Raw genomic sequence first — 25926 nt, 5'->3', positions numbered from 1 at the left:
TAAAGTGGAATTTAGGTCGGGTCCTGTCAAAACTGGCTTCATCAACATATTTGCAGGATTGTTGGCGATCCCAATCTTCTCAAGAAGAATATCTCCCTCGAAAATAATCTCACAAACAAAATGGAACCTTACGTCAATGTGTTTTGTTCATGCATGGTGAACTTGATTCTGTGCTAAATAAATAGCACTCTAACTGTCGCAATAAACATCCACATGGTCCTGTTGGACCCTTAAGTCATCAAGCAAACCTTGAAGCCAGATGGCTTCCTTTAGGCCATCTCCAATCCAAGGACCTAAACCCAAAATATTACCCAAAATCTCTCCCAACCCAAGAAAATGATGGACCCAAAATTTGAGAAAATTTAAATTTGGACCCAAATATGGGTCCAAGTATTGCTTGGACCCAACACTATTCAATGGAGCCCATTGCACATCTCAAACAGCCCCATGTGCAAAGATTCTGATGTGGGCCCACCTCCAAATTTGCAGCTTGCTTTTTGTCTTCTCTTTGCGCCACTTGTCGCTATCCAATGGAGTTGCCATTGGAATCCAACGGTTTCAAATGTTGCTGTTTGTTTGTTTGTTTGTTTTTTTTTTTTGTATGTACATATAACTTAAATCAACAATGGGGATTAAATCTCTGCTATTTTAATGGTAAAAATAAAAAATTCAACGGCTGAAATTTAAATTTAACGGTCAAAATAATCTTTTAAATTAATCCAAATAAGATCCAATCTCAAATCTCACTCCAAACTCTATGAATACTCACCCATTTCTCAATTAATCTACCAAAAATATTTTTTCCTATTTCTCAATTTATTTTTCCTTTGTCAATTTCATCAGTCTCTTCCATTCTCATACTTTTGATATCATTTCAAGCACATCATCTTCTTCATTCTCATACTTTTGGAATAAAATTAAATTTATGAAATTTCAATTTTTTTTAGGTCAAATTGTTCAAAAAATTAAATTATGACGTTATTTAAAAAGATTAATGAAGAAAAGTTTTCCCAAAAAAAAAAAAAAGACTTAAACAATTCTTAAACAATTTAATTAAGTTGCGGACTTAAAATTTGAGTTTGGAGGGTTAGGAGAAAAAACGATTTGAGTCCGGATAAAACCCAAATAGTTACTTTTTGGAGGGGAAAAATTTGAGTTTAGCCCTTCATGGGTTGGAGAAGCCTTATAGCTTCTGTTACCGCCATGTATTCTGCCTCAGTAGTCAACAAAGAAATTATAGATTAGAGAATCGACCTCTAACTCATTGGACCTCCAGCAAGAGTGAATACAAAACCTGTAGTGGACCTACGCTTGTCCAAAAGTAAATTTAGGTTTTACCCATAAAAAAATTTTCACTTTTGAAAAAAGCCAAAGCTTTTTCAAAAAAGACAGAAAAACCTCTCAACTTTCAAACCAAAGACATGCAAATGTAAAGGATTCTTTAGGAAATCAAAAAATAAATAAGGGCAATTTTGTCTATTTTGGCTTCTTTTAAAAAGTTTCTCTCTCCTTTGGGCTTTTCCAAAGTCTCCCTTGTCCAAATCACCTGCATAATCAGAATCCACATGTCCAACAACACATTGACCAGTAACTTTATCCTGTTGAAACAATAAACCAACATCCACAGTACCCAGAGTACCGTAGAATCCATTTCACAGCTTGCCAATGCCCTTTTCCTGGATTATGCATATATCTATTGACAATACTATTAGCTTGTGAAATATCAGGCCTAGTACACCATAGCATACATCAAACTACTGACAGCACTTGCATTTAGAATTTGAGCCATGTAATGACTCTCCTCATCAGTATTAGGAGACATAGAGGCACTAAGTTTGAAATGAGGGGCAAGAGGTGTACTAATCGGTTTTGAATTTTCATTCATCCTGAAAAGTTGTAGTACTTTCTTCAAATACTGCTTCTAACACAGACTAATCTTGCCCTTCACTCTATCTCTTTCAATTTCCATAGCCAGTATCTTCCAAGCTTCTCTCAAGTCCTTCATCTCAAATTCATTACTTAGTTGAGTATTCAACCTTTCAATCTCCACCTTGCTTTTACGTGCTATAAGCATATCATTAACATATGAAAGCAAATAAATGAAGGTTCCATCTTGTAGCTTGCGAAAGTATACACAATGGTCATAATGACTTCTTGTGTACTTTTGCCTGATCATAAACCTATCAAATCGCTTGTACCATTGTCTTGGAGACTGCTTCAAGCCATACAATGATTTTCCCAATTTGCAAACCTAATTTTCCTTGCCAACAACCTTAAAACCTTCCAGCTGAGACATATAAATTTCTTCCTCCAAATCACCATGTAAGAACGTTGTCTTGACATCAAGTTGAGCTAACTAGAGGTCAAACTGCACAACCAAAGTCAACAAAATATGAATAGAAGAATGTTTTACTACAGGAGAAAATACCTCATTGTAGTCAATGCCTTCCTTCTGAGCATAGCGTTTAGCTACCAATCTGGCTTTGAATCTTACATTTCATTTTCCAAAAGATTCTATCCTCTTGGCATAAACCCATTTGCAACCAATTGAAACTTGACACTTGAAATTTATAAACCTAGAATATTCATGTTGGGTTACATCAAAGCCCTAGTTATGCATTTAGCTGCTCATAATGGGAAAGAAACTTAGACAGAAATGAGAAAACATAATGAATGCAATAAGAGTAGAAAAACCCCTTTTTCTGAAGTTTTTGTGGTGTCCAAGGTTTCTCCAAGTGCTTCTCCACGTCTAATGCTTCTCCAAGAGCTTCCCCACGTCTAGAAGGATGTAAGACAACTAATAAGGTGATTTGGGATGAGTTTGGGGGAGTTGTGATGGCAGAGAAAGTGGAAATTCATAGGGAAATGGAAAGAAGACTTGCGAGAAATATTTTGGTGATTTGGGGCTGTTCAGAGTGTTGGGTTGATTGTGGGAGTGTTTGAGGATGGATGGAGTGATTTGTGGGATTGGGAATCCCGGGATCTGCCCCCCTTTGAATGTGGAATGAAAGTGGTATTTATAGGGGGAAGGAAGTGAGAAATCTGAATTGAGTATGGCTATCACCTATGACACCCACTTACCTAACACACTAATGCAATAGAAAATCAGTTCATTTTCTTATTTGGCTATTGTACTTCACCAACAAATCCCACCAGAAACCATAGGTCATGCATAGCTCATCATGACCAAGCAACAATTAGCTCATCTTTAGGTCAGCATGATATGTAACTTCAGGGGCTCACGAATTGGGCTTCTCTTAAGCAATTTATGACGTGAACCAAATTGCTAACTTAGTCTGCACATTTTTGCACCATTTTGCATCTTTACCTATCCAAAGCCACCATTACTAATTAAGGCTCAATGAACTGAATAATAAACACAAAAGAGATTAAAAGCATAAGTTTAACTGAAAAACACAACCAAATCATAAGCTAGAATGGTACAAAATAATATACAATTATGAACAGATCAAATACCTCGAGACCTAGATTTTGCTAGTCCTCGAGCAAAACAAAACAAAACAAAACAAAGATGAAAACAAAATAAAGTTAATTAAACCACTTCTGCAGGTAACTCGATTGCATTGAGCGTATACAACAAGCATTTAAACCTCTAGGCATCCCTAGTAGGAGGAGGGAGGAGTTGTGTCTCTTGAGTGTTTAACAGAAATGATACCCACAAACGTTTTACTGACTCTACAATACAAAGTGGTTAGAAAAAAAAAAACTTAGAAATCAACTAATGAAAATGAAAGAAAACTTTAGTCATACCTCCAACACCGTAGAGTTTCCAAGAAAGGTGATCAATCAGTGTGTAAAGTGGAAGCTATAGCTCAAATGCACACAGCTTCAAAGCAAACACACTCAAACCTTGAAGAAAGAACATGCTTTGACTCTAATTCTCTCATATAGCACCCAATCACTCAGAACCTATGGTTTTATTCTCTCAAGCAAGTATAAGTGAATATATGAAATAGAAGCACAATTTTTGGTCAGATCTCATGAAGGGAATCAAATACTAAGAATAGAGATACACACATACATACTAGCACCCACTAATACATCCTCAAAGATTAGCTAGGTCTTTCACAAGGTTGTAATGAGAGGCTAAGGTTAAGGGAAATGGAAGAATTGGAAGGAAAACTAGTAACTTAAGAACATACCAAGGTTGCATTCTTCATTGATTTGCAAGGTATCATTGATTTTGAATGGCAGGCTACAAACTTCATTGTATCACCTAGCATCAACCTTACTCGTCACACTTAGATCAGATCAAAACACTTTCTCTTTTATCTTTCTTATTTGCTGATTTGATCTGCTTCTTCTTTAACATCATTACACATATTCACACCAATTTTCATTTAGGTACATGGCAGCAACTTCCTTCCTTCAAACTTTATCTTCGCACATCTTGGTGTATTTCTAAGCTATAGGTATGATTACAATAGGTTAAATATCTCAGATTGAGATACAAAGGTAGGGGAATTATGAGGGTGATAGAAGAAAAAGGCTTGAAGTGTTTGGCTGCAAGAGAGTTGATGGAACACACATATAGGTAGGGTGAAGAGGAAGCACATAGAGTGGTTATACACACACAGCCTAGCATCACTTCAATGAGTTCATTCATGAGTGGGAGCAAGCACATGATATCTACAAAAGAGAATCATCCTTAGTATTCAATCAAAATGGAATGATGAGATCATTTAGAGTGAATTGAAGAAAATAAGTAGAGATGAGAAATAGAAACACTTTAAACCCTCTCAAGAAAGCGATTAGGCTTGATATAGCTCACCAAGGTAGTCTCCGCTATTCTTCTTCAAAAATGTGAGCATGGTACTTTAACCACCAGAATTCTAAGAGAAAAAGCTTTGTGAAGTGTAAAATTGCTGATATGAAAACCTCAATTGCAGTTCCATAGCATTGATTGTATGACATTCTAAATAATAAAAAAATTGTGACAAATGAACGAAAATTGAAAACATAAATGAATGAAAATTGAAAACATAAATGAACGAAAATTAAAATCCTTCCCCCCCCCAGACTTGAATAGAAAATTGTCCTCGATGTTAAAGCGTAGTAAAGATGATTGAGAACATGTAAATGATAAAGCAAAAAGTTAAGAAAAGGTATAGAAAAACTCCCCCTTTATGCGATTAGGTCGACCGCTACCAATCACCTTCTTCTTGGGTTGCCTTCCAAGTAGCACCTTGATTAATGTCTTGGCAAGACATTATGCAAGTTATGATGAGTTGGGGGGTTTTGGATCAATCGTCTCCTTATTCATTAAAAAGATAGTTCACCCAGCTTCTTCTCCACTTCCTTCGCTTCCTTTGTTTTTTTTCTTTTCTTTTTCTTCATGTGTGCAAGGAGTGTAACTTTGAATATTTGGGTGACATTGGATGGTTCCAATTTCATAGAGAGTGGTCCAAGAGGCTTGAGTGGTGGCCTAAAAATTGGTGGGTATGGCTAGAACACTTCTAGGGCAGCTACCACTTCTTGGAACTCCAGTTCAACTTGATCTTCCTCTTCTTGTGAAATGACAACTTCTATAGCATCATTGGACTGTTTCTACAAACTCTTGGATGAAACTTCATCATTCACAACATCAATTGAAAAACAAGTACAAAGAGAGAAACAAGGTTGAGATGGAGGATCAAACACTTTAAATTCAACAATTTCACCAAACACAGTCATGGAGAGGGTGCCATCTTTCATATTGATAACTGTGTTTGTAGTGGCCATGAATGGTCGTCCTAAGAGAATTGGATCAACACGATCTCCATTTAGGTTGTCCTCCATGTCCATCACTACAAAATCAGCAGGGAGAATTAGTGTATTAACTTGAACTAGAATATCTTCTACAATACCTTTTGGATATTTGATAGAATGATCAGCTAGTTCTAGACGAATTGAAGTCTTCTTCATCCCTTCTAAGCCAAGCTCTTGTTAAACTGAATATGGCATTACATTGATGCTTGCTCCCAAGTCCGAAATGGCTCTTCCAACCTTGTTGTCTCCAATGTTAATGGGAATGTCAACGCTGCCAGGATCTTCTGATTTGGCCTTAGGAGCAGATTTGGATGTTTTGGGTTGTAGCCCTTCTATAGCCGTGGTCTCCTCCTCTTCATCTTCATCCTCTCCAAACACAACATCCTTTGACGTATTAGAATCAACTTTGTTATCTACTATCTTAACTGATCTGGGCACGTGAATGGCCTTGACTTCGTGGTTCTTTAGATTGATCATAGTTTGGCTTGGCCATTTCCCAGGTTCTCTTTGGTTTATCTCAGCAGCTACTTGGCCTATTTGAACTTCCAATTTGGCAACGACAGCTTGTGTAGTTTGTTGGAAATTGGATTCATTGATTGCCATTTGCTTCACTATATCCTCCAATGATGATGATTGTTGTGGCCTTTGGAATGAAGGGGGATTGGCTTGATTTTGGGTATTCCTCCATGAAAAGTTTGGATGATTCCTCCAACCTGGATTATAAGTTTAAGAGTGTGGATCATTTCTTGGACCCTGGTTGTAGGAATTTACCAACTTAGCTTGCTCTTGCACAAATTCTAGATATGCAGCCCTAAGTGGAAAAGCCATGGTAGGATGATCATGAGTTTCATAGATGCTACACAGTTCCTTCAGAGGGTTTCTTGAGTTCAATGCAAGAAGAGCATCTAGTTTTTGTTCCAGTTTTGAAATCTGCACACTAGAAGCATCATTAGAGCTAGGCCTGGCAATGGGTCGTGTCGTGTCGAGATTTTAAACAGGTCAAAAATGGTGAACCCGAACACGACCCGTTTAATAAACGGGTCAGAAATTGTCAACCCGAACACGACCCGTTTATAAACGGGTTGACACGACCCAACCCATGTAACCCGCCACCTGTTCATTTTTTATTATAACTAAATCAATAATTTTAATAGTTTGATAAAACTTCCCCCAAATACAACCTAAGTAAATAATTAAATAGAAATATATATTCATTAATTCAAGTTCAACTCCAAATTGAATAGAAAAGTTCAAGTTCAACTCCAAATTGAACAGAAAAGTTCAAATCAAGTTACAAAAGTGAAATAATTACAACACAAAATACAAATACATATTCATCAGTTCAAGTTCAACTCCAAATTGAATAGAAAAGTTCAACTCCAAATTGAATAGAAAATTTTAAATCAAGTTACAAGAGTGAAATAATTACAACACAAAATACAAATAAAAACCAACTTAATAATAATCAGTCTTCATCTTTCATTCAACCACATCAACTCTGTCCACCAACAGTGACTGTATTAGAGCCCCCTGCAGAATTTGTAGCATTTATTTCCATCTTGCTAATATCCTCAGTCAATTCTTCTAGGTTGGGTGCTAAAGTACAATTTTCTACAAAGTAAATAATAAGGATTAAGCTGATGTTGAAAAGAAACAGATACAAGAAATAAGAATTAAAGTTTGAGCAAATATACCTTCGCCAAATATCCAATCAAGCGTACAAACTAGTGCCTCAACATTTTCAGGCTTAAGAGCACTACGATACTGATCAAGCACTCTACCATCAACACTAAATGTTGACTCAGATGCAACTGTGGATATTGGAATAGACAATAAATCACGTGCCAAAATTGATAGTCCAGGATATCGAAATTGGTTCACTTTCCAGAAATCAAGAACATTCAACTTTGTCTTCCTATCAATTTTGGCCTCATCCAAATACAATTGTAACTGAGTCTTTTGGGCAGAAGTGGTAAACTCTTCACTTTCAAAGTTATCAAATTCCTATAAAAAAATAATAATAACATTAATATGAGCACAAACAGTCAAATCTGTATTAAACTTTTATGTATTCATATAAAAATAAATAGTTATTTACCTTCATAACATCCAAGCATTCTTTAGAAACCATGTCATCAACATAAGAACGAGCACCATTTGAGGCACTTGAAGTACCAGAAATAGATTCAGAAGAAGAATATATCCGAAAATATAAATCAAAGAGAGAAAACAATATATCATGAACTTTAGTCATTTCTTCGGAGTTGTAACCATACAACCTTTTATAACAAAATTCTACAAATTGAATTTTGTATCTAGGATTCAATATTACAGCAATTGCAAGGATCAAACTATACTCTTTCCAATTCTTATCGAACTTTTTCATCATTTGAGTTGCCATAGATTTCATGAAACTATCTGAATCAACCTTTGCCTTTCTCAAAGTATCTTCCACCACAAAAACTTGAGGAAAATATAGATTTGCTGTTGGGTATTTAGTTCCAGAAAACAAACAAGTCACATCATAAAACACCTTAAGAAACTTGCTAAGTTTTTCCAATTTCCTCACTCATCTTGAGAAAGAGGATGTTTGTAATTAGAATCACTCAATTGTAAATGCAGAAACACACGTTGGTAATAAAGTGCACTGTCAATCATAAGAAACGTCGAGTTCCATCTAGTGGGTACATCTTGACGCAATCCCCCTTTTTACATTCTAAAGAAACTTGTGCAGCACAATTTAGGAATTTCTGTTTCCTCCCTTGTGAACCTCTAGCATACTTAATGCTTTCCCTAATTTTCCCCACAGAATCATCAATGTGTTTCAACCCATCTTGCACTATTAAGTTCAGAATGTGAGCACAACATCGAATATGAAAAAACTTTCCATTCATTAATAATGCATCCTTTAAATTAAGTTGCCCCTTCAACAACTCAACAAAAGTATCATTTGAAGATGCATTGTCTAAAGTCATTGAAAAAAGTTTCTTTTTCACCCCCCAATCAGTCAACAACCTATAGATTTTCTCACACAATGCAACACCAGTATGAGGAGGAGGCATAAAACTAAAATTCAATATTATTTTCTCCCATTTCCAATTAACATCAATAAAATGGACAGTGAGACAAAGATAACCATCTGTGGTTATAGACGTCCATAAATCAAATGTCAAACAAACTCTTCCAGGAACTGAACCCAAAATTTCCTTAAGCTTAGCTTTTTCTCTATTATAAAGACTCAACACATCAGCCTTTGCAATATTACGAGATACCAATTTAATATCAGCACAAACATAATTAAACAGTTGCCTAATTCCAGCATACTCAACAAACTGAAAGGGTAGGTCATGCATGATAATTGCCATCAATAATAATTCACGAAACTTCATAGGATCGAACTTGGAAGACCTTGTTAAGATAGCCCCATCATATTTAGATAATAATAACTGGCCTAAATCACGAGTATCAGTTTTCACACAAGATTCAATATGACGCTTCAAATTCCCAGTACCATATCTACTATCACACAAATATTTTTGACCACATTTCATACACTTTGCTCGTTGCTCATTATTTTCATCTATAGGAAGAATTTCAAATTGAGTCCATACCGCTGATGTGAGTTTTCTACGCCGCTTACCAATCTGAGTTACCACTGCATTGTTGTTGTTTGATGGATCTGAATCAACCACATTGTTTCTAACTTCTCCAACTCCAACTCCACCTTTAGCACTTTCAGATATACCGTCAAAAGTATCCATTCCACCTATATGAAACATAATAATTTTATATTAAAAATAATAACAATCAAGCAGAATCTGTGCAACAAAACAACAACGAATTTAACAAAAAAAACACTTACAAAATTATAAATTCCAACACCTCCAATCGAACCTGAAATGAAATACAAAAGTCCAATACCATAAATAAATTAGAAATAGAACAACAACAAAACACTATTAATCTTGATGCTATTGTCTACCAGTACATTATTGATAGGTTTCGCGGCCTTTATTTCACCACTATCATCATATTCACAATCTAATATTATAATAATTAGTTTCTCTTTAACAACCCCAAAAAAAAAAATTCAGAAAACCACCAATCTAAGATTCTGAGACAACCCAAACAAAATAATCAGGAACCAATAGAATAAACGAAAACTAGAAAAGGAATTCCGTCAAATGCAAACTAAGCACAGGAAAAAGAACCAACCTTTGAATCTGATATGGGTATCGAGACCAACCCTCTTGTTATTTGTTGAGAGGTAGACGAGAGAGAGTCAAGAGGTAGACGGAGATGAGACCAAAGGAGAGGGAGTAAAGAGATGAGGCTTGGATTGGACTTGGAGAGGAGGGAACTGGTTTGGTGAGCACTGAGCAGACTAAGGCTAGGCGGCTGTGTGGAAACTGGAAAGGTCGTTCGTTTGTATCCAGAGCGTATGAGTGAGAGGCTAGGGTTATGAACTTATGAATATATATGCGTGTTAATTTTTTTTTAAGAAGGTATTAAATGATTAATAAGTATAGGGTTTTAGTTTTTTAGAGTTTGCAAATAAAATGAGTTAATGGGTTCGATGCGGGTTGACACGACCCGTTAAATAAACGGGTTAGATAGGTATTATAGCATGTTAGCGGGTTGACTCGAAACCCATCCGTTTATTAAACGGGTCAGAACGGGTTGACCCAAAATTGACCTTTTTTTTATCGTGTGGGTTGAACCCGCTAATTTCTCATGCAGGTTTCTAGTCGTGTATTGGGTCGTATCCGAAATTGCCACTCCTAATTAGAGCCACTAACCACCTGGAAAATTAGTGACAATATTATGTCTAGAAGGGGTTGGTCCTTTATAAAACATACGCATTTGAAGTTTCAAAGGAATCCCATGATGAGGATATTGATTGAGCAGCCCATTGAATCTCTCCCATGCTTCACAAAACGATTCATCATCTTGTTGTGCAAATAACAATATGTTGTCCCTAAGGATGTTGATTTTTTGTGAGGAGAAGTAAATCTCCAAGAACTTCTTTTGAATGGCAGCCCAAGTAGTGAGTGAACCAGGCTTCAAAGAATTCAACCAATACTTTGCCTTATCCTTTAAAGTGTACGGAAACACTCTTATTCGAAGTTGATCTTCCGTCACACCTGTCAAGGGAAAAGAGTTCACAACATTAAAAATATCCTTTATATGAGTTAATGGATCTTCATTAGGTAAACCATAAAAGAAGGCAACATATTATGATGAGAAGATTTAAGCTCACAATTTCGAGCTATGGTGGGCAGTAAAATGCCTGAAAGGGATGCTAGAATTGTTGGGATATCAAGGTCTCCCATGACTCATTGGCAGTCATCATTTCTTCTTCTTCTTGGTCTGAACTTGCTTCCGAATTTGAAGGTGAGGAACCTGGAATATCAGTGTGGAGAGCAAGACTTGTAAATGTGGCAAGAACTTGCCTTTTGCAGTTGACAACTCTCTTTCTAATCGGTTATGAATTTCAGAGATCAAACGATTGGGTTGCAACGATGGTCATGCATTAAATGACCTCGAACGTTGGAATGAAGATCTCACTTGTTGAAAGAATGGCCTTCTAGACATAAACTACCTGAAACAAAAAAAACTTGAATTAATTAGTAGTACTAAAAGAATAAGGTAACCTTGGGCACATAACTAGGGAAGAGCTTTCGTTCAATTCCCGGCAACGGTGCCAAAATTTTGTTTAATAATATTAACTCACAATTATACGGGCCAATTAGTAGTATAGCAAGACAAGTACGAGGTCGTAGCCATGAGGACTGAGAAGTTAAACTTAGTTATGTACTTAAATTACCGAATTCAAGAAAGCAGAACGTTAAGTCTAAAATAGAATTTAAAGCGAGAGTGATTGCGATTGTTGAACAAATGAAACAAAATGAAATTGCAAACAAAAGCAAAGCAAGCAATTGTAACAAAGGGTGGTTTTGTAAGGCTAGAAAATAGATTTTGAGGCTAGGGCATTCGATTCACCATAACAATTCAATTCTGGGTTATAAGGATTCAAGTGACAAGTCTAATTCAGATTCAAAGATTGATTCTAGCTAAAGTACGATTAAGCCATGGTGTTTGGTCCTAACCTTGTATTCCTAATTCCATAATTTGATTATCTGTTGTCTAACCTAAAATTAAGCATTAGGAATCCATTAAGCTTAGAAGAACATTTTAAACAACCAAGCATGTATCTAATCCCTGTTGTCGAATGTCAATACATACTCTTCCTATTCATAGTTCCATTTGAATTAAAGCATGGTGTCTACTCTTAATTCCAACCAAGATACACAAATCTGAATGGTAGCTAGGCATTCCGATTAGCATAGGTCATGCATAGCTCATCATGACCAAGCAACAATTAGCTCATCTGTAGGTCAGCATGGCGTGTAACTTCAGGGGCTCACAAATTGGGCTTCTCTTAAGAAATTTATGACTTTGAGCCATCCATCTTGAAGTTCAGAATGTCATTTTTCTAATCACATGTCTTGTGAGCCAATCCAAGGTCGGATGAAGATGTTAAGGCCGAAATGAATTTCTAACTCAGTGTGCACGTTTTTGCACCATTTTGCATATTTTCCTATCCAAAGCCACCATTGCTACCTAAGGCTCAATGAGCTGATTAACAAACACAAAAGAGATTAAAAGCACAAGTTTAACTAAAAAACATAACCAAATCATAAGCTAGAAGGGTACAAAATAATATACAATTTTGAACAAATTACGCTCTTGGTCATATACTTCTCCTCCATTTTCATCCATAACTTCTTAGCAAAAATTTCTTTCATATACAGGTATTTCAACTCCTTAACAAGGAACAATAGAATAGAGGCACAAGCATGAAGATTAATTCGTGTCCACTGCTTGTCATCAATATCTTCGGGTTTATCCTCTAGAACCGTATCCAGCTCTTGTTGATACAACACATCCAAAACTTCACATTGCCACATATTAGAGCCGACAAAGATGATGCCAACTCCTTCTCCTTCACAGGTTCGTCTTTATCTCCAGTCATCAAATCCACTCGGCACTATTCACGGCTACTGTACGTAGCACGCCAATTTCAAACGGAAACCCCAATCGAAATTGGAGCTCTAACACTACTTGTTGTGTAGAAGTGTCAACCAACAGTGAGTGAAACTAAACCACAATCATTGGCAAGAGATAAGAGGAACAATAACAACACCAACAAGAACACCAAGATTTATACTGGTTTGGCAATGCCTACATCCAATTTGGAGACGGCGGAGTATTCCACTATAATCAATGAGAACATACAATAGTGTTTATCATTCAATTTCCCAAAGACCCAATTAACCCAAGCTCAGACGTTCACAACAAGAAGAGAAAAACGATAATACAAACGTTCACAACAAGAAAAGAAAAACGATAATACAAAGCAAAGAACAATTTGAGAGAATTTTCTTCTCTCTGGCCGAATGGCTTCTTGCTGTTTTCTCTCCCACTTCTCCACCATTGCACTTCACATATGCTATCTCTTATATAGCTCAACAATATTGCCCCCTCGTGTAGTCCAAGAGGCAAAAGCCATATACTTATGATGAAAGTGTTGCCACTCACTTTGCTTTCCACCTTATATGCCAATTAGCTTTGTCTGCCAATCAACTTTGTCTAACATTAGTGCTCCAATATTAGCAATACAATAAGGAAACTATAGATTATGAAAATAAACAAAGACATCTGAAGCAAACATGCATGTGGGTACAATTTGTGCCAATCTGTCAACAATCTCCACCTTGGCTCAAAATGTACCAACCTTTTGTGATAATACTCCAATGGTCGTGTCCTAATCCCCCACGAGGCAATCAAAAATTTTTACAAATTCCAATCAAGGCTAAGCAATGCTTAAACTTGAGCAACGAAACTAGCTTCGTCAACATATCTGCAGGATTGTTGGCGATCCCAATCTTCTCAAAAAGAATATCTCCCTCGTCAATAATCTCACAAACAAAATGGAACCTTACGTCAATGTATTTTGTTCGTGCATGATGAACTTGATTCTTTGTTAAATAAATAGCACTCTAACTATCGCAATGAACATCCACATGGTCATGTTGGACCCCTGAGTCATCAAGCAACCCTTGAAGCCAGATGGCTTCCTTTATAGCTTCTGTTACCGCCACGTATTCTGCCTCAGTAGTTAACAAAGCAATAGTACCCTTTTCATAGATTATGTATACATCTACTGATAATACTAACAACTTATGAAATATCAAGCCTAGTACACACCATAGCATACATCAAACTACCAACATCACTTGCATATGGAATTTGAGCCATGTAATGACTCTCTTCATTAGTATTAGGAGGCACAAAAGCACTAAGTTTGAAATGAAAGGCAAGAGGTGTACTAACTGGTTTTGAATTTTCATTCATCCCGAAACGTGGTAGTACCTTATTCAAATACCGCTTCTGACACATACTAATGTTGCCCTTCACTCTATCTCTTTCAATTTCCATGCCCAGTATCTTCCAAGCTTTTCCCAAGTCCTTCATCTCAAAGTCATTACTCAGTTGAGTCTTCAACCTTTCAATCTCCACTTTGCTTTTACATGCTATAAGTATATCATCAACATATAAAAGCAGATAAATGGAGGTTCCATCTTGTAGCTTGCGAAAGTATACACAGTGGTCATAATGACTTCTTGTGTTCTTCTCCCCGATCATAGACCTATCAAATCGGTTGTAGCATTGGCTTGGAGACTGCTTCAAGCCATACAATGATTTTTGCAATTTACAAACCCAATTTTCCTTGCCAGCAACCTTAAAACCTTCCGGCTGAGACATATAAATTTCTTCCTCCAAATCACCGTGTAAGAATGCCATCTTGACATCAAGTTCGAGGTCAAACTGCACAACCAAAGCCAACAAAATACAAATAAAAAAATGTTTTATTACAGGAGAAAATACCGCACTATAGTCAATGCCTTCCTTCTGAGCATAGCCTTTATCTACCAATCTGGCTTTGAATCTTACATTTCCTTTTCCCAAAGATTCTATCTTCTTGGCATAAACCCATTTGCAACCAATTGCTTTCTTCCTCTTCGGAAACTGAATCAGCTTCCAAGCCTCATTTTAATGAAGAGATTTCATCTCCTCATCTATAGATTTCTTCCACTCTACGTTTTATGAACTTATGACAGCTTCTTTTTAGGCAGATGGAATATCATCTTCAATAACGGGAAGTGCATATGTCACAATATCAGTAAACCAAGTAGGCTTCCGAATTTCCCTTCTCTGTCTTCTGGTTGCAATAGAATTTTGTTGCTGTGGAGGCTCTTGGGTAGGTGCCTCCTCTTCATCATCCTCATCTTCATTATCAGAATCAACTGTAGGACTAGTGTCTGTAACATCAAACCTCACTGGAACAACTAGAGTCTTTAATAACTCCACCAGCTTTGAACTACTCATAGTCTTGGTTGCTTCAGTTTCACCTTCATGCTTATTCTGATTAACCATAACAGCCTCATCAAAAGTCACATCTCTGCTTACAACAAATTTCTTCTCATCTGGACACCAGAGTCAGTATCCCTTCACGCCAGTGCAAAAACCCATAAATAGAGCTCTCTTTGCTCTTGGATCCAACTTGCTTTCCCTGACATGATAGTAAGCAGGACAACCAAATATATGTAAATACTTGTAATCAGTACTAGGTTTACCAGACCATACCTCCATAGGCGTTTTGCCCTCGTTCGCAGTAGTGGGTAACCGATTAATAAGATGGCTTGCATAAGTAATCACCTTAGCCAAAACACTTTGTCTAAACAAGCATTAGAAAACATACACCGGACTTTCGCAAGCAAAGTATGGTTTATGCGTTCCCCATTCTGTGGCGGTGTCTCCCTAACCGTGAAGTGCCTCACAATACCCCCATCTTGACAAACTTTCAAGAAAGGATCAGACTTATATTCGCCACCATTGTCTGATTTGAGAGTCTCGATCTTTCGACCTCTTTGCGTTTCAATCATCTTTTTCCACTTCAGGAATATCTTTGAGACTTCATCTTTACGCTTCATGGTGTACACCCATATTCTTCTAGAGAAGTCATCAACAAAGAAGGCAAAATAATGACTATCTCCCCAAGATGCATTCTTCGAAGGTCCCCAAACATCTGTATGGACATAATCTAGAATGCCTTTAGTGTGGTGAATAGTAGTGCCAAATTTCACTCTAGTTTGCTTACCCAGCACACAGTGTTCACCGAATTCCAATTTGCATGCCTTCACACCTTTCAATAAACCTTGCTTCACCAATCCTTGTAACACTTTTTCACCAGCATGTCCAAGATGCAAATGCCATAACCTTGTAGTGTCTGTACTATCTGAGTCAGCAGCTTCGATGACAATTGCTCCACCAATAAATGTACTCCCCTGCAAGAAATACAAGTTATTTCGTCTTGTACCTTTCATCACCACCAGTGCCTCATACACAGCTTTAAGAACTCCACCCTTCATGGTGATCTTAAGACCCTTGGATTCCAATATGCCCAATGAGATAAGATTCTTCTTCATATTCGGTACATACCGAACATCACTCAGTTCTCTGATTGTTCCATCATGCATCTTCAAGCAGATTTTGCCTATTCCTTGTGTTTTGCAAGCTTTATTATTGCCCATCAAAACAAGTCCACCATCCAGCTCCTCGAAGCTATAAAACCTTTCCCGAATGGAACACATATGATAGGTGCAACCATAATCCAAAATCACTTCTTAGAGTGACCATCAGTAGATAAACTAGCCAAAGCAAACTCGAAATCATCATCTCCAGGTTTTGCAACATTTGCTTTAGAACCCGCTTTCGCCTTCTGTTTGTTCTTCAATTTGGGACAGTCTTTCTTTCAGTGCCCCTTTTGGCGACAAAAGACACATTCATCTTTAGCAGGAAACTTCCCTCGCGACTTTGAACTAGATTTCCCCACTGATTTTCTTTCCTCTGTTTGACCTCTTGCAACGAGTGCCTCGATTTGTGAATTTTGAGTCTTCTGTTCCTCCTTGGGACACTCATGATTCACCAATGCCGCAGACACCTCATCAAATTTCACCTCGGATTTTTCATACAACAAAGTAGTTGTCAAATGATCATAATCATCAGGCAATGAATTTAACAAACATAGTGCCTTATCCTCGTCAGGAATTTCCACATCAAGGCTTGCTAAATCAGCAAGTATTTTATTATAATTATTGAGGTGTTCGTGCATAGAAATACCTTGATGATATTTTTATTTTTATTATAATCATTGAGGTGTTCCCCACACATTTATTTATTTTTATTTTTTATTTTTGTAACCAATTTGTGTTTCCTTTTGGTTTTGTTTATTCATTTGTGTGTTTCCATTGAGATTTTTATTTATTTATTTATATAGTCTTATTTTATTTTCTTATTTCCCTTGGCAATTCCATATATTATATCTTTTGTGCTTCATGATTGGAATCATTTCAAGCTGAACCTGGAAAAGCATTTTTCAGATAAGATGTTTCTTTGATTTAAATCTCCCATAGGGATGTCACCATATAGACTTGTCTACGGTAAGGCTTGTCACTTGCAAATTGAACTTGAACATAAAGCATATTGGGCAATTAAAATGTTTAATTTTGGTTTAAATGATGCAAGTTCAAATAGAAAGCTTCAATTGAATGAGTTGGCAGAATTGAGGAATGATGCTTATGAAAACTCTCGAATTTACAAAAAGAAAATGAAGGGTTTTCATTATAGAAATATTTTGAGTAAGAACTTTGAACCATCATAGAAAGTTCTCTTATATAATTCGAGATTGCATATTTTTCATGATAAACTTCGTTCTAGATGGATAGGTCCACTTGTGGTTACAAGAGTTTTTCCTTTTGGAGCAGTAGAGATTAAGGATCCAAAAAATGGTAAAGTTTTTAAAGTTAATGGTCAACACCTTGAACCATTTTTGGAGAATTTTGCTTTGCAAGATGACACGCTGTAGTATATATTTTGAAGAGTTTCTGTTTTTCTTTTTAGGTGATCTCTTCTTGCTCAGTTATAATCATTTCTCTCTCTTTAATGAATTATGCATGCTCACATTGAGGACAATGTTTCATTGAAGTTGGGGGGAAGTGGAATCATTTCTCGCAATTTGTTAGTTTCCAAAATTTAAACTTTTATTTATTGATAAATTAAAAAAAAAAACACCACACCATCCACTTCTAAAGCAAAGAAATCAAAGCTTCATTTTTCCACAGCAGAAGACTTCAGTTTGGTCCTCTCGATATCCTCTCTTGGGTCTTCACGCATCGCTTCTTGGGGCTCATCACTTGAGCTTCCTAAGATCACACCTTTCTCTCTTGAACTCTTCTCGTGATCTCGCTTGTGCTTTCCTGGGTTCTCTAAGGCCTCCAGCTACTTTTTCACGTCTTTAGAATAAATACTAACTATCTTTGATAATTTTTTATTCTCTTCCTGCAATGTTTGAAGTTGGCATCGGTTCTCCTCTACTGCCTTTGCCCTATCATTTTTCAATCTTTTAATGTCACGCTGATAATCATCAACCAAATTCCTCTCTGCTGCCAACTAAGCTCTCAGTACTTGCATCTTATGAGATTTCGCAATAAGGCGATACCCCACACTTGTGATAGATACCGCACTTTGTCATGCCCCATTCCTAGGACGGGCACATCCTTGGGAATCACCAAACTCCTCGCAACTCCAATAGCAATGTCGTTGTCAAGGAGTAACGAGTCGTTAACTGTCACTGGACCTAGTGAAGAAGTAAAGTAGGGCATTCAAACAGGTGCAGCTCCTTGCCCCCATGACTGTATGGGGAGAGCTAGGTTGAAATCTAGAGAAAATGAGAAGGAAGATGCCATTATATTTTTTATTTCTTTTTCTTCTCTTTTCTCTCTTCTTCTTTGTGGCTATGATTTTATCCCGTGTTCATTTTTTTTAAGACAATTATCATTAATAGAAAACCCCATAATCACGCGTTTCTTTTCTGACACAAGTCCCTTGATCTTAAAACATAACTTTCTCTGGACAAACTTTCAACAAAGTTGTCACAACTTCCCAAGACCCAATTGTGTTTGCTTGGGATGTATGCATGTGACTCACTAGGAACGAGAAAGCTGATGCTCTTCTACTATACTCTCTTGGATTCACTTCGCGTCCCAAAAAACTTTGTTTTGTCATTAAGGTCGGGGTTAACCAAGCATCTGTTTGTAAAAAAAAAAAAATTAATAATAATAATTAATAAATAAATAAAGAGCAAATTTTCCCCCACACATTTTTTTTTTTTTTTAACCAATTTGTGTTTCCTTTTGGTTTTGTTTATTCGTTTGTGTGTTTCCATTGAGATTTTTATTTATTCAGTCTTATTTTATATCTTTTGTGCTTCATGATTGGAATAATTTCAAGGTGAAATTGGAAAAGCGTTTTTCAGGTAAGAAGTTTCTTTGTCTTATCCTTTCTAAATTTTTGCATTTGTTATGATTTAATTTTAAATAACACATTTAGGACAATGTTTCATTCAAGTTGGGGGGGACTGGAATTGGTTATCGCAATTTGTTTCCAAATTTTTCTCCCAAAAGAGAAGTTAAAAAAAAATTTAAAACAAAAAACAAAAAACTCTACGATACGATAACTAATCCAGTCTTTAGTCTTTTTCATTTATTTCCACTTAATGAGTGACTTATGAGCTAGGCATTGATACATTCATACTCACACTAGTACACTTGAGAAGAGTTTGAGATTGATTTTATTTATCTTTGTTTTCTTGGAAAAATAAATATAAATATAAATAAAAGAATAAAAGAGACTTTCACTTAGTAACTGGGCTTCTTGCGTAATCAGTAGTGAGTGTTCGCGTTAAACCGTGAAGTTTTTAAAAAAAAAATACCCAAAAAAAAAAAAAAAAAAAAAAGCATGTGTGACTTGTTTAGCTTTATAGCCATTTTAACTCGAGTTATTAAGCTCATTGGGGTGTTTCAACACCTAATGCCATAAAGCCTTTGTGTTTGAGAGTCATTAGCCTAACACTCGCTACATGGGTTAATTAGAAAGCTTAAGGGAGCTACATATTGCACAGTCCACATACTAAAAATATAAATAGCATGTAAATATTTATAAAATAAATAAATAAATTTCTAAGATAGCAAGGATGGTGTGATTAAGATTGAATTTTTGTTTTCTCAATTGTGTTAGTTCACTTCACACCAAAGAAAGCAATTGAAAAGTTTATTAATGGTAATAAATGACTTTGACTTCAGACTGGAAGAACTTAAAGTTTTGGATTTGTGTTCGCTCTTTTACATTTGTTCATGAATTGAGAATCTTGGTTTTTGAGCTTTGACATTTGAGGGAACAAATTTCCCCACGAGAATATTCGTTCAAGATTCCTTCGTCTTCTCCGCCTTTCTTTCTCCCTGTAAAACAGATCGGAGTAAAAGACCACACCCGGGGGGTGTTGGCCAAAGGCCCTCCGATGCCTAAGTTAGGTAGGATAATTCAAGGAAAACCGGGTGGCCGGAGCCGTGTGTAGTGGCTGAAGCCTTGTGTGAGAGAGAGAAAGAGAGGAGGTGGCTAGGGTTTTTGAGAAATAATTTTTGCAGAGCTTTAGTAAGAATTTAGGCGTACCTCAACCATTGTGTGTGGCTATGCTTTTATAGTAGTCTCGGAGGCTAGGGTTTCAGAGGAATAATTCCGTAGATGGAAGGGAATTATTCCTCCCCTTTTTGGAATTGATTTGATTAATTAGGGATTTGATTAATTAGGGTAAATCAAATTCCTAATTGTGGTAGGTATCAAATCAAATCCTAATTCAATTAGGCAACTCCTTATTTAATTGGGGATCGTGGTAATTAACCAAATCAATTCTCAACCTAATTAGGTAACGTTCAATTTAATTGGGTAATTCCCAATTAAATTGAGTAACTCCCAATTAGGTTGATTAATTCCCAATTGGGTCAAATAATCCCCAAATGGTAGGAATTATTTGACCTAGGGTTTGATTTAATTAGGTTCCCACAAATGCCCCCCAGCTTCTGCATGGCGCATGGTGGCATGTAGGAGATGTAAATTATCCGTTGGGCTGTCCAGCTGTAACTGGGTTTCCTTCGTGGACTCGGGCTCCTGAGTAGAGGAGGTGTTTGACTTGCCAATTTTATGAACTCCCAAGTTGGAAAGAGTTTGCGATTCCTTGTATGTCAAGGAATTTTTATCCTTATAAATGTAGGGCTCCTCCAATTTATTCTTCACATCCAAAATCCATTCCGATTTCATTAGTGAGATAGTAAGCTTTGGAGAATTTTTCCGTTGTTCTTGAGTTCTTGTCTCCACCGCGCACCCAAGGTAATTAGACTTGGGTTGTATATATATTTTTTTGTGTGTCTTTGTTCCGATTTTTGGCAGCTTGGATCATGCCTTCTAGTCGAAAGGGAGCTGAAAGGAGTGCATGTCTATGCCTTGAAACATGGCTGGAGACTTGGGTGGCTGGCAGACTTGAGGCTGCACACTTTGGGTTCGCATTGGAGGTCTGGAGTCGCTGGGCCAGGAGCTGGAACAAGGTGGCGTGAGGCCCTGCACTGGAGCTGAACCGAAATTGGGCCAGCACGTCACTTGGGCTTGCGCTGGTGCTGGAGCATGCGGGCTGCAGCTGAGGCAAGGAGACGCTGGGCTTAGCGCGTGGAAGATCCAAGCCCAAGGCGCTGGGCTTCGGAGCAGCGACCTGGAGACACGCTAGGCCTTGCGCGAGACGTGGGCTCGTGCCAGCCAGGAGGGCCTTGGGTGCTGGAGCTGGAGAACAGGCCTAGCTGGGATGTGCGTTGGGCCTCGTCCGCTGCTGGGCTGCCTCCTTTTGACTTGGGCTGATCCAAACAGCTCAAACTCCTTTTTAATTTTTTTCCTGCTGCTGCTGCGTTTTTTTTTTTTTTTTTTTTTTTTTGCATTCTAACTTGTAGAAATTTTTTTTTTCCAGCTACTAGTTGATCACCCATGTCTTCCGGAGATGGTAGCAAAGCTCCAAGCTCTCAGGTCCCTCTGTATTTATGGGGGGGCTCCATAGTGCACGGCAAGAAGTTCGTGGCTAACTTGCACCGCGTCACGACTGATGCTCAGTTCCAGAAGTGGCGGGCTGCTTATGCGTCTGCCATTCCAGATGACGTGCGAGTCAAGCTATTGAAGTCTCGGAAGGACAACCAGCCTTTGGTGGATGCGAATGATCTTGATTCTAGGATCATCACCTTCCGTCCTTTTTACTTCTCCTTGGGCTTCAAATTCCCACTGTCAAAGCTTTTCAAGGAGGTGTTCTACGCCATGGGGTGTGCTCCGATCCAGTGTACTCCAAATGCTTATCGGGCGATCATGTGCTTCGAGAATCTGAGTCGTTTCTTCACGTTGGAGCTGACGGTGCGAGAGTTCTTTTATTTCTTCGAAGTGAGGCACTTTGAGCAGTATGCCCAAGTTCTCGTCTACAAGGCCAAGCTGTTCAACAATCTTAGTCAAGGGGATCACGCTTGGCATGACGACGTGTTGGAGGTCAGCGAACGGTGGGAAGGCGACGTCGGTGATGGCCCACTTATTCCCATCACCTATTGCGATGGTATGTCTCTTTGCAATTTTTGATGCGCTCATTTCATTTGAATTTCTTGAAGTGTGGCTGACTAACTTCTGTCTTCTGCTTACAGTGAGTGACATCAGCAAGCAATTGGAGCTTGGGCCGGACATGGCTAAGGTCCGTCGTGCTTTGAACATCCCTCTAAGGTTTCGCGAGTGGCGCTGGCTGTTGAGTGAGTACCGGGAGGAAGACGGCAGTTTGCCCCCTACCGAGGATGTCGAAAGGTGGAAGCAGAATGGTCCTGACCCTGATGATCTGCTTGGCGGACAGGAAGAATGTTCTGCTGAATCTCTCTCAAAGAGAAAAGTTGCTGCCAAATCTTCAAGAGGTGAAGCTACTTCTACGCACGCGAAGGATAGGTCTCCATCGAGGAAGAAACCAAGGCTTCCTTCTGCTGAGAAGACTCAAGTGGGGTCTGCTCCCTCATCATCTGCCAGGGTCAAGCATCTCGTGGGTGCAGATAGCACGAAGGTTGGTGGTATGCGCGGTATTCGAGGTGTTCTACCCGAGCCTCCTGTTGACACGCTCGACAACCATGATATGTTTCGTGAAATGGCTCGTGCCCGACCTAGTTCTGTCGAGTGTCAAAGAGATGCAGACATTCCTCCTAGAAGTTCAAGTCGTCTGCATCTGTGAAAAGATGGAGATCGAAACGGGAGGTCTGCTCATGATCCAGCATTATTGACTCATTTGGAGATGAAGTTAGCGGAGGCTAAGAAGATGAGAGAGTCATGAGCTTCCTATCACTCGGCAGTTGGTCCTAAGGTGAACAAGCCTAGCTCTGTAGAGGATGCATGCGTATCTGATCTGCTCAAGACGAACTTCCTATCAAATCTGTCGTCCTGTGCTGAGTTGGTTGATCACATCCGTCAGGCTGGCGATCTTGGCACTTTCTCGTGTCTTTCCTTGGAAAAACAAAGGGAAGCGTCATTCCATCTGATTCAAAAAGGACTGATTTTTGCTGCTGAGACTATTCGGAACTCATCTGCTGTTACCCCCTATTCTGTCCAGCTCAGCGAGTTGGAGAAGAAGAATGCTGAATTGGCCAGCCAGCTTTCTGCCGAGTAGGCCCGCTACGAGAAGAAGACGTCTGATTTGAGGGCGATGATATCTGGGCTGAAAAGCTCCCTTACCGAGAAGGATTCCGAGCTCAACTCTTCCGCTGCTGATTTGGCTAGTCCAAAAGATGCCTTCTTTCGTCTTGAGCATAAGAATGCGGACATCTCCCTTAGCTATGACAAACTCCTGGCTAGATTTCATGCCTATCATAAGTCTGCTAAAGAATCCAAGTCTGAAGCCACCATAGATGCGTACAAGTTGGGCTACCTGCATTGCGCAAATGGGACTGATTCCTTGTATGCGATTGACGATGTAGACATCGAGATGCTCTGCCCTAACTCACCCCCTATGGAAGAGGGAATTGGAGAGCAGGTAATCAGAGAGGATGAAGCAGAGGTAGACGCAGTAGACGAGATGATGGCAAATGTCATGATTCAGGCAGATGGAGTTGCTGAAGACGTAGCTAGTCAGGTGGATGCCGAAGAGGCTGCAGCTTAAAGGTCTTCTGCTGGCGTCTCCAAGTAGACGAAGACTCTTTTTTGTTTCTATTCAGCTTTTGTCGTTTTCTTTTTTGTTTAGAATAATTGGTCTTATTTGACCATCTTCTTTTTGTTAAACTTGGCCGGTTGGTCTGTTTGTTATGGAAATTTCAGTTACATTTTCCAACTTCAACTTGCATATTTGACTTGTGAACTGCTTGAGTAACCAGCCTATGTTTTGATTGCATGTCCTCCTTTAGAGATTTGTGAGTACCAGGGTCCCCCTTGAAGGACTCCGGGCATGCACTGCATATCCCATAGGATGATTCCCCTTAGGAAGTTGGCGAGCACCAGGGTTCCCCCTGAGGGACTCCGGGTGTGTTCTGCACATCTCTAAGATGATTTCCCTTAGGAAGTTGGCGAGTACCAGGGTCCCCCTTGAGAGACTCCGGGTGTGTTCTGCACATCCCGTAGGATGATTCCCCTTAGGAAGTTGGCAAGCACCAGGGTCCCCCTTGAGAGACCCCGGGTGTGTTCTGCACATCCCATAGGATGATTCCCATTAGGAAGTTGGCAAGCACTAGGGTCCTCCTTGAGAGACTCCGGGTGTGTTCTGCACATCCCATAGGATGATTCCCCTTAGGAAGTTGGCTAGTACCAGGTCCCCCTTGAGAGACTCCGGGTGTATTCAGCACATTCCGTAGGATGCCTTGGTCATCGCCCTGAGTCTCCCGTAGGACGCTACTTATGGGTAACTACATGATTATCCTGCCTCCCTTAGGAAACGGATAGGAACCTGAATATTTCCCGCAGGAAGCATGGAGACCTCCTTTTAAGAAATTCCTGGCGCACCCTGCGTCTCTCTTAGGACTCTTTTTTTAGAGGGCTACGTCTCCAAACGGACGCGTTTTGTCGTCACCCTGCGTCTCCCTTAGGACGCTCCTTATGGGCAACTGTGTGACTATCCTGCCTCCCTTAGGAAACGGATAGGAACCTGGATATTTCCAGCAGGAAGCATGGCGACCCCCTTTTAAGAAACTCCTGGTGCACCCTACGTCTCACTTAGGACGCTTTTTTAGCGGGCTGCGTCTCCAAACGGACGCTTTTAGTCGTCGCCCTGCGTCTCCCTTAGGACGCTCCTTATGGGCAACTGTGTGACTATCCTGCCTCCCTTAGGAAACGGATAGGAACCTGGATATCTCCCTTAGGAAATTCCTGGCGTACCCTGCGTCTCCCGAAGGACGCTGCTTATGGGCAAATGTTGTGTTTCGCGGGCAGATGAGACATTTTAGAATGAGAAACTGAACTTATATTGATATTCATAAGATTATAGTCCTTTATTCGAAAATGGAAACAACTTGGTACAAAACTTAGAACTTCTAGCAGCTATGAGGAGGTGCTATGGATAATACTTTCGAAGATGGTGAGCATTCCATTGTCGTGGTATTTCCTTCCCCTCCATAGTGTCGAGTGTGTAGCTTCCTCTGCCCCCAGACCGGCTGATCATGTAAGGACCCTCCCAGTTAGGATTCATCTTTTTTGACCCTTGCCTCGGTGCAGTAATGAAAGCCTTTCTTAGCACGAGGTCGTCTGGTTGAAACTGTCTGACCTTAGCTCTTTTGTCGTCGTAAGACTTCAACTACTGTTGATAGAAGGCGACCCGAATAATGGTCTTCTCACGTTCGCCTTCAAGTAAGTTGAGGTTGAGCCTCATCTGCTCGGAGTTCTAATCAACACTGCCCACTTCCAAGCTTATGTAGGGGACAGTGATGTGAGGTGGTATGATCGCTTCTGTTCCATAGGCGAGGGAAAATGGGGTTTCACCAGTCGATCTTCGTTTGGTGGTGCGATAAGCCCATAGTACTCCGGGGAGTTCATCCACCCATTTTCCTTTGGCGCCTTCCAGCCTTTTCTTCAAGCAGTCCAATATGACTTTGTTGGATGCCTCGGCTTGTCCATTTCCTTGTGGATACCTTGGGGTGGACAAGTGTTGCTTGATCTTGTATT

General features: G+C 39.0%; 1 protein-coding gene across 1 annotated transcript; it reads right to left on the bottom strand.

Annotated features, from left to right (window-relative positions):
* LOC109950827 (zinc finger BED domain-containing protein RICESLEEPER 1-like) lies at positions 8424-11102 on the bottom strand. Its single transcript, XM_020570963.1, has 3 exons — positions 11030-11102; positions 10629-10913; positions 8424-9535 (listed from the first exon to the last, which is right to left on the bottom strand). Exons 1-3 carry the CDS (start codon positions 11100-11102, stop codon positions 8424-8426), a joined length of 1470 nt encoding a protein of 489 aa, XP_020426552.1.

Source organism: Prunus persica, chromosome G8 (assembly GCF_000346465.2).
Source record: "Prunus persica cultivar Lovell chromosome G8, Prunus_persica_NCBIv2, whole genome shotgun sequence".
NCBI lineage: Eukaryota > Viridiplantae > Streptophyta > Magnoliopsida > Rosales > Rosaceae > Prunus > Prunus persica.
Note: the sequence above shows the minus strand (reverse complement) of the source record. Positions and strands in the feature narration are given on the sequence as shown.

What these genes read in the sequence shown, in the direction of transcription:
- LOC109950827 (XM_020570963.1), bottom strand. Translation starts at nt 11,102, where the DNA reads ATGGGAGACCTTGATATCCCAACAATTCTAGCATCCCTTTCAGGCATT. An exon ending in GCCCACCATAGCTCGAAATT is followed by an intron (nt 10,914 to 11,029) that starts GTGAGCTTAAAT and finishes TTCCCTTGACAG; the next exon opens with GTGTGACGGAAGATCAACTT. An exon ending in TCCTTTGAAACTTCAAATGC is followed by an intron (nt 9,536 to 10,628) that starts GTATGTTTTATA and finishes TGTTTCATATAG; the next exon opens with GTGGAATGGATACTTTTGAC.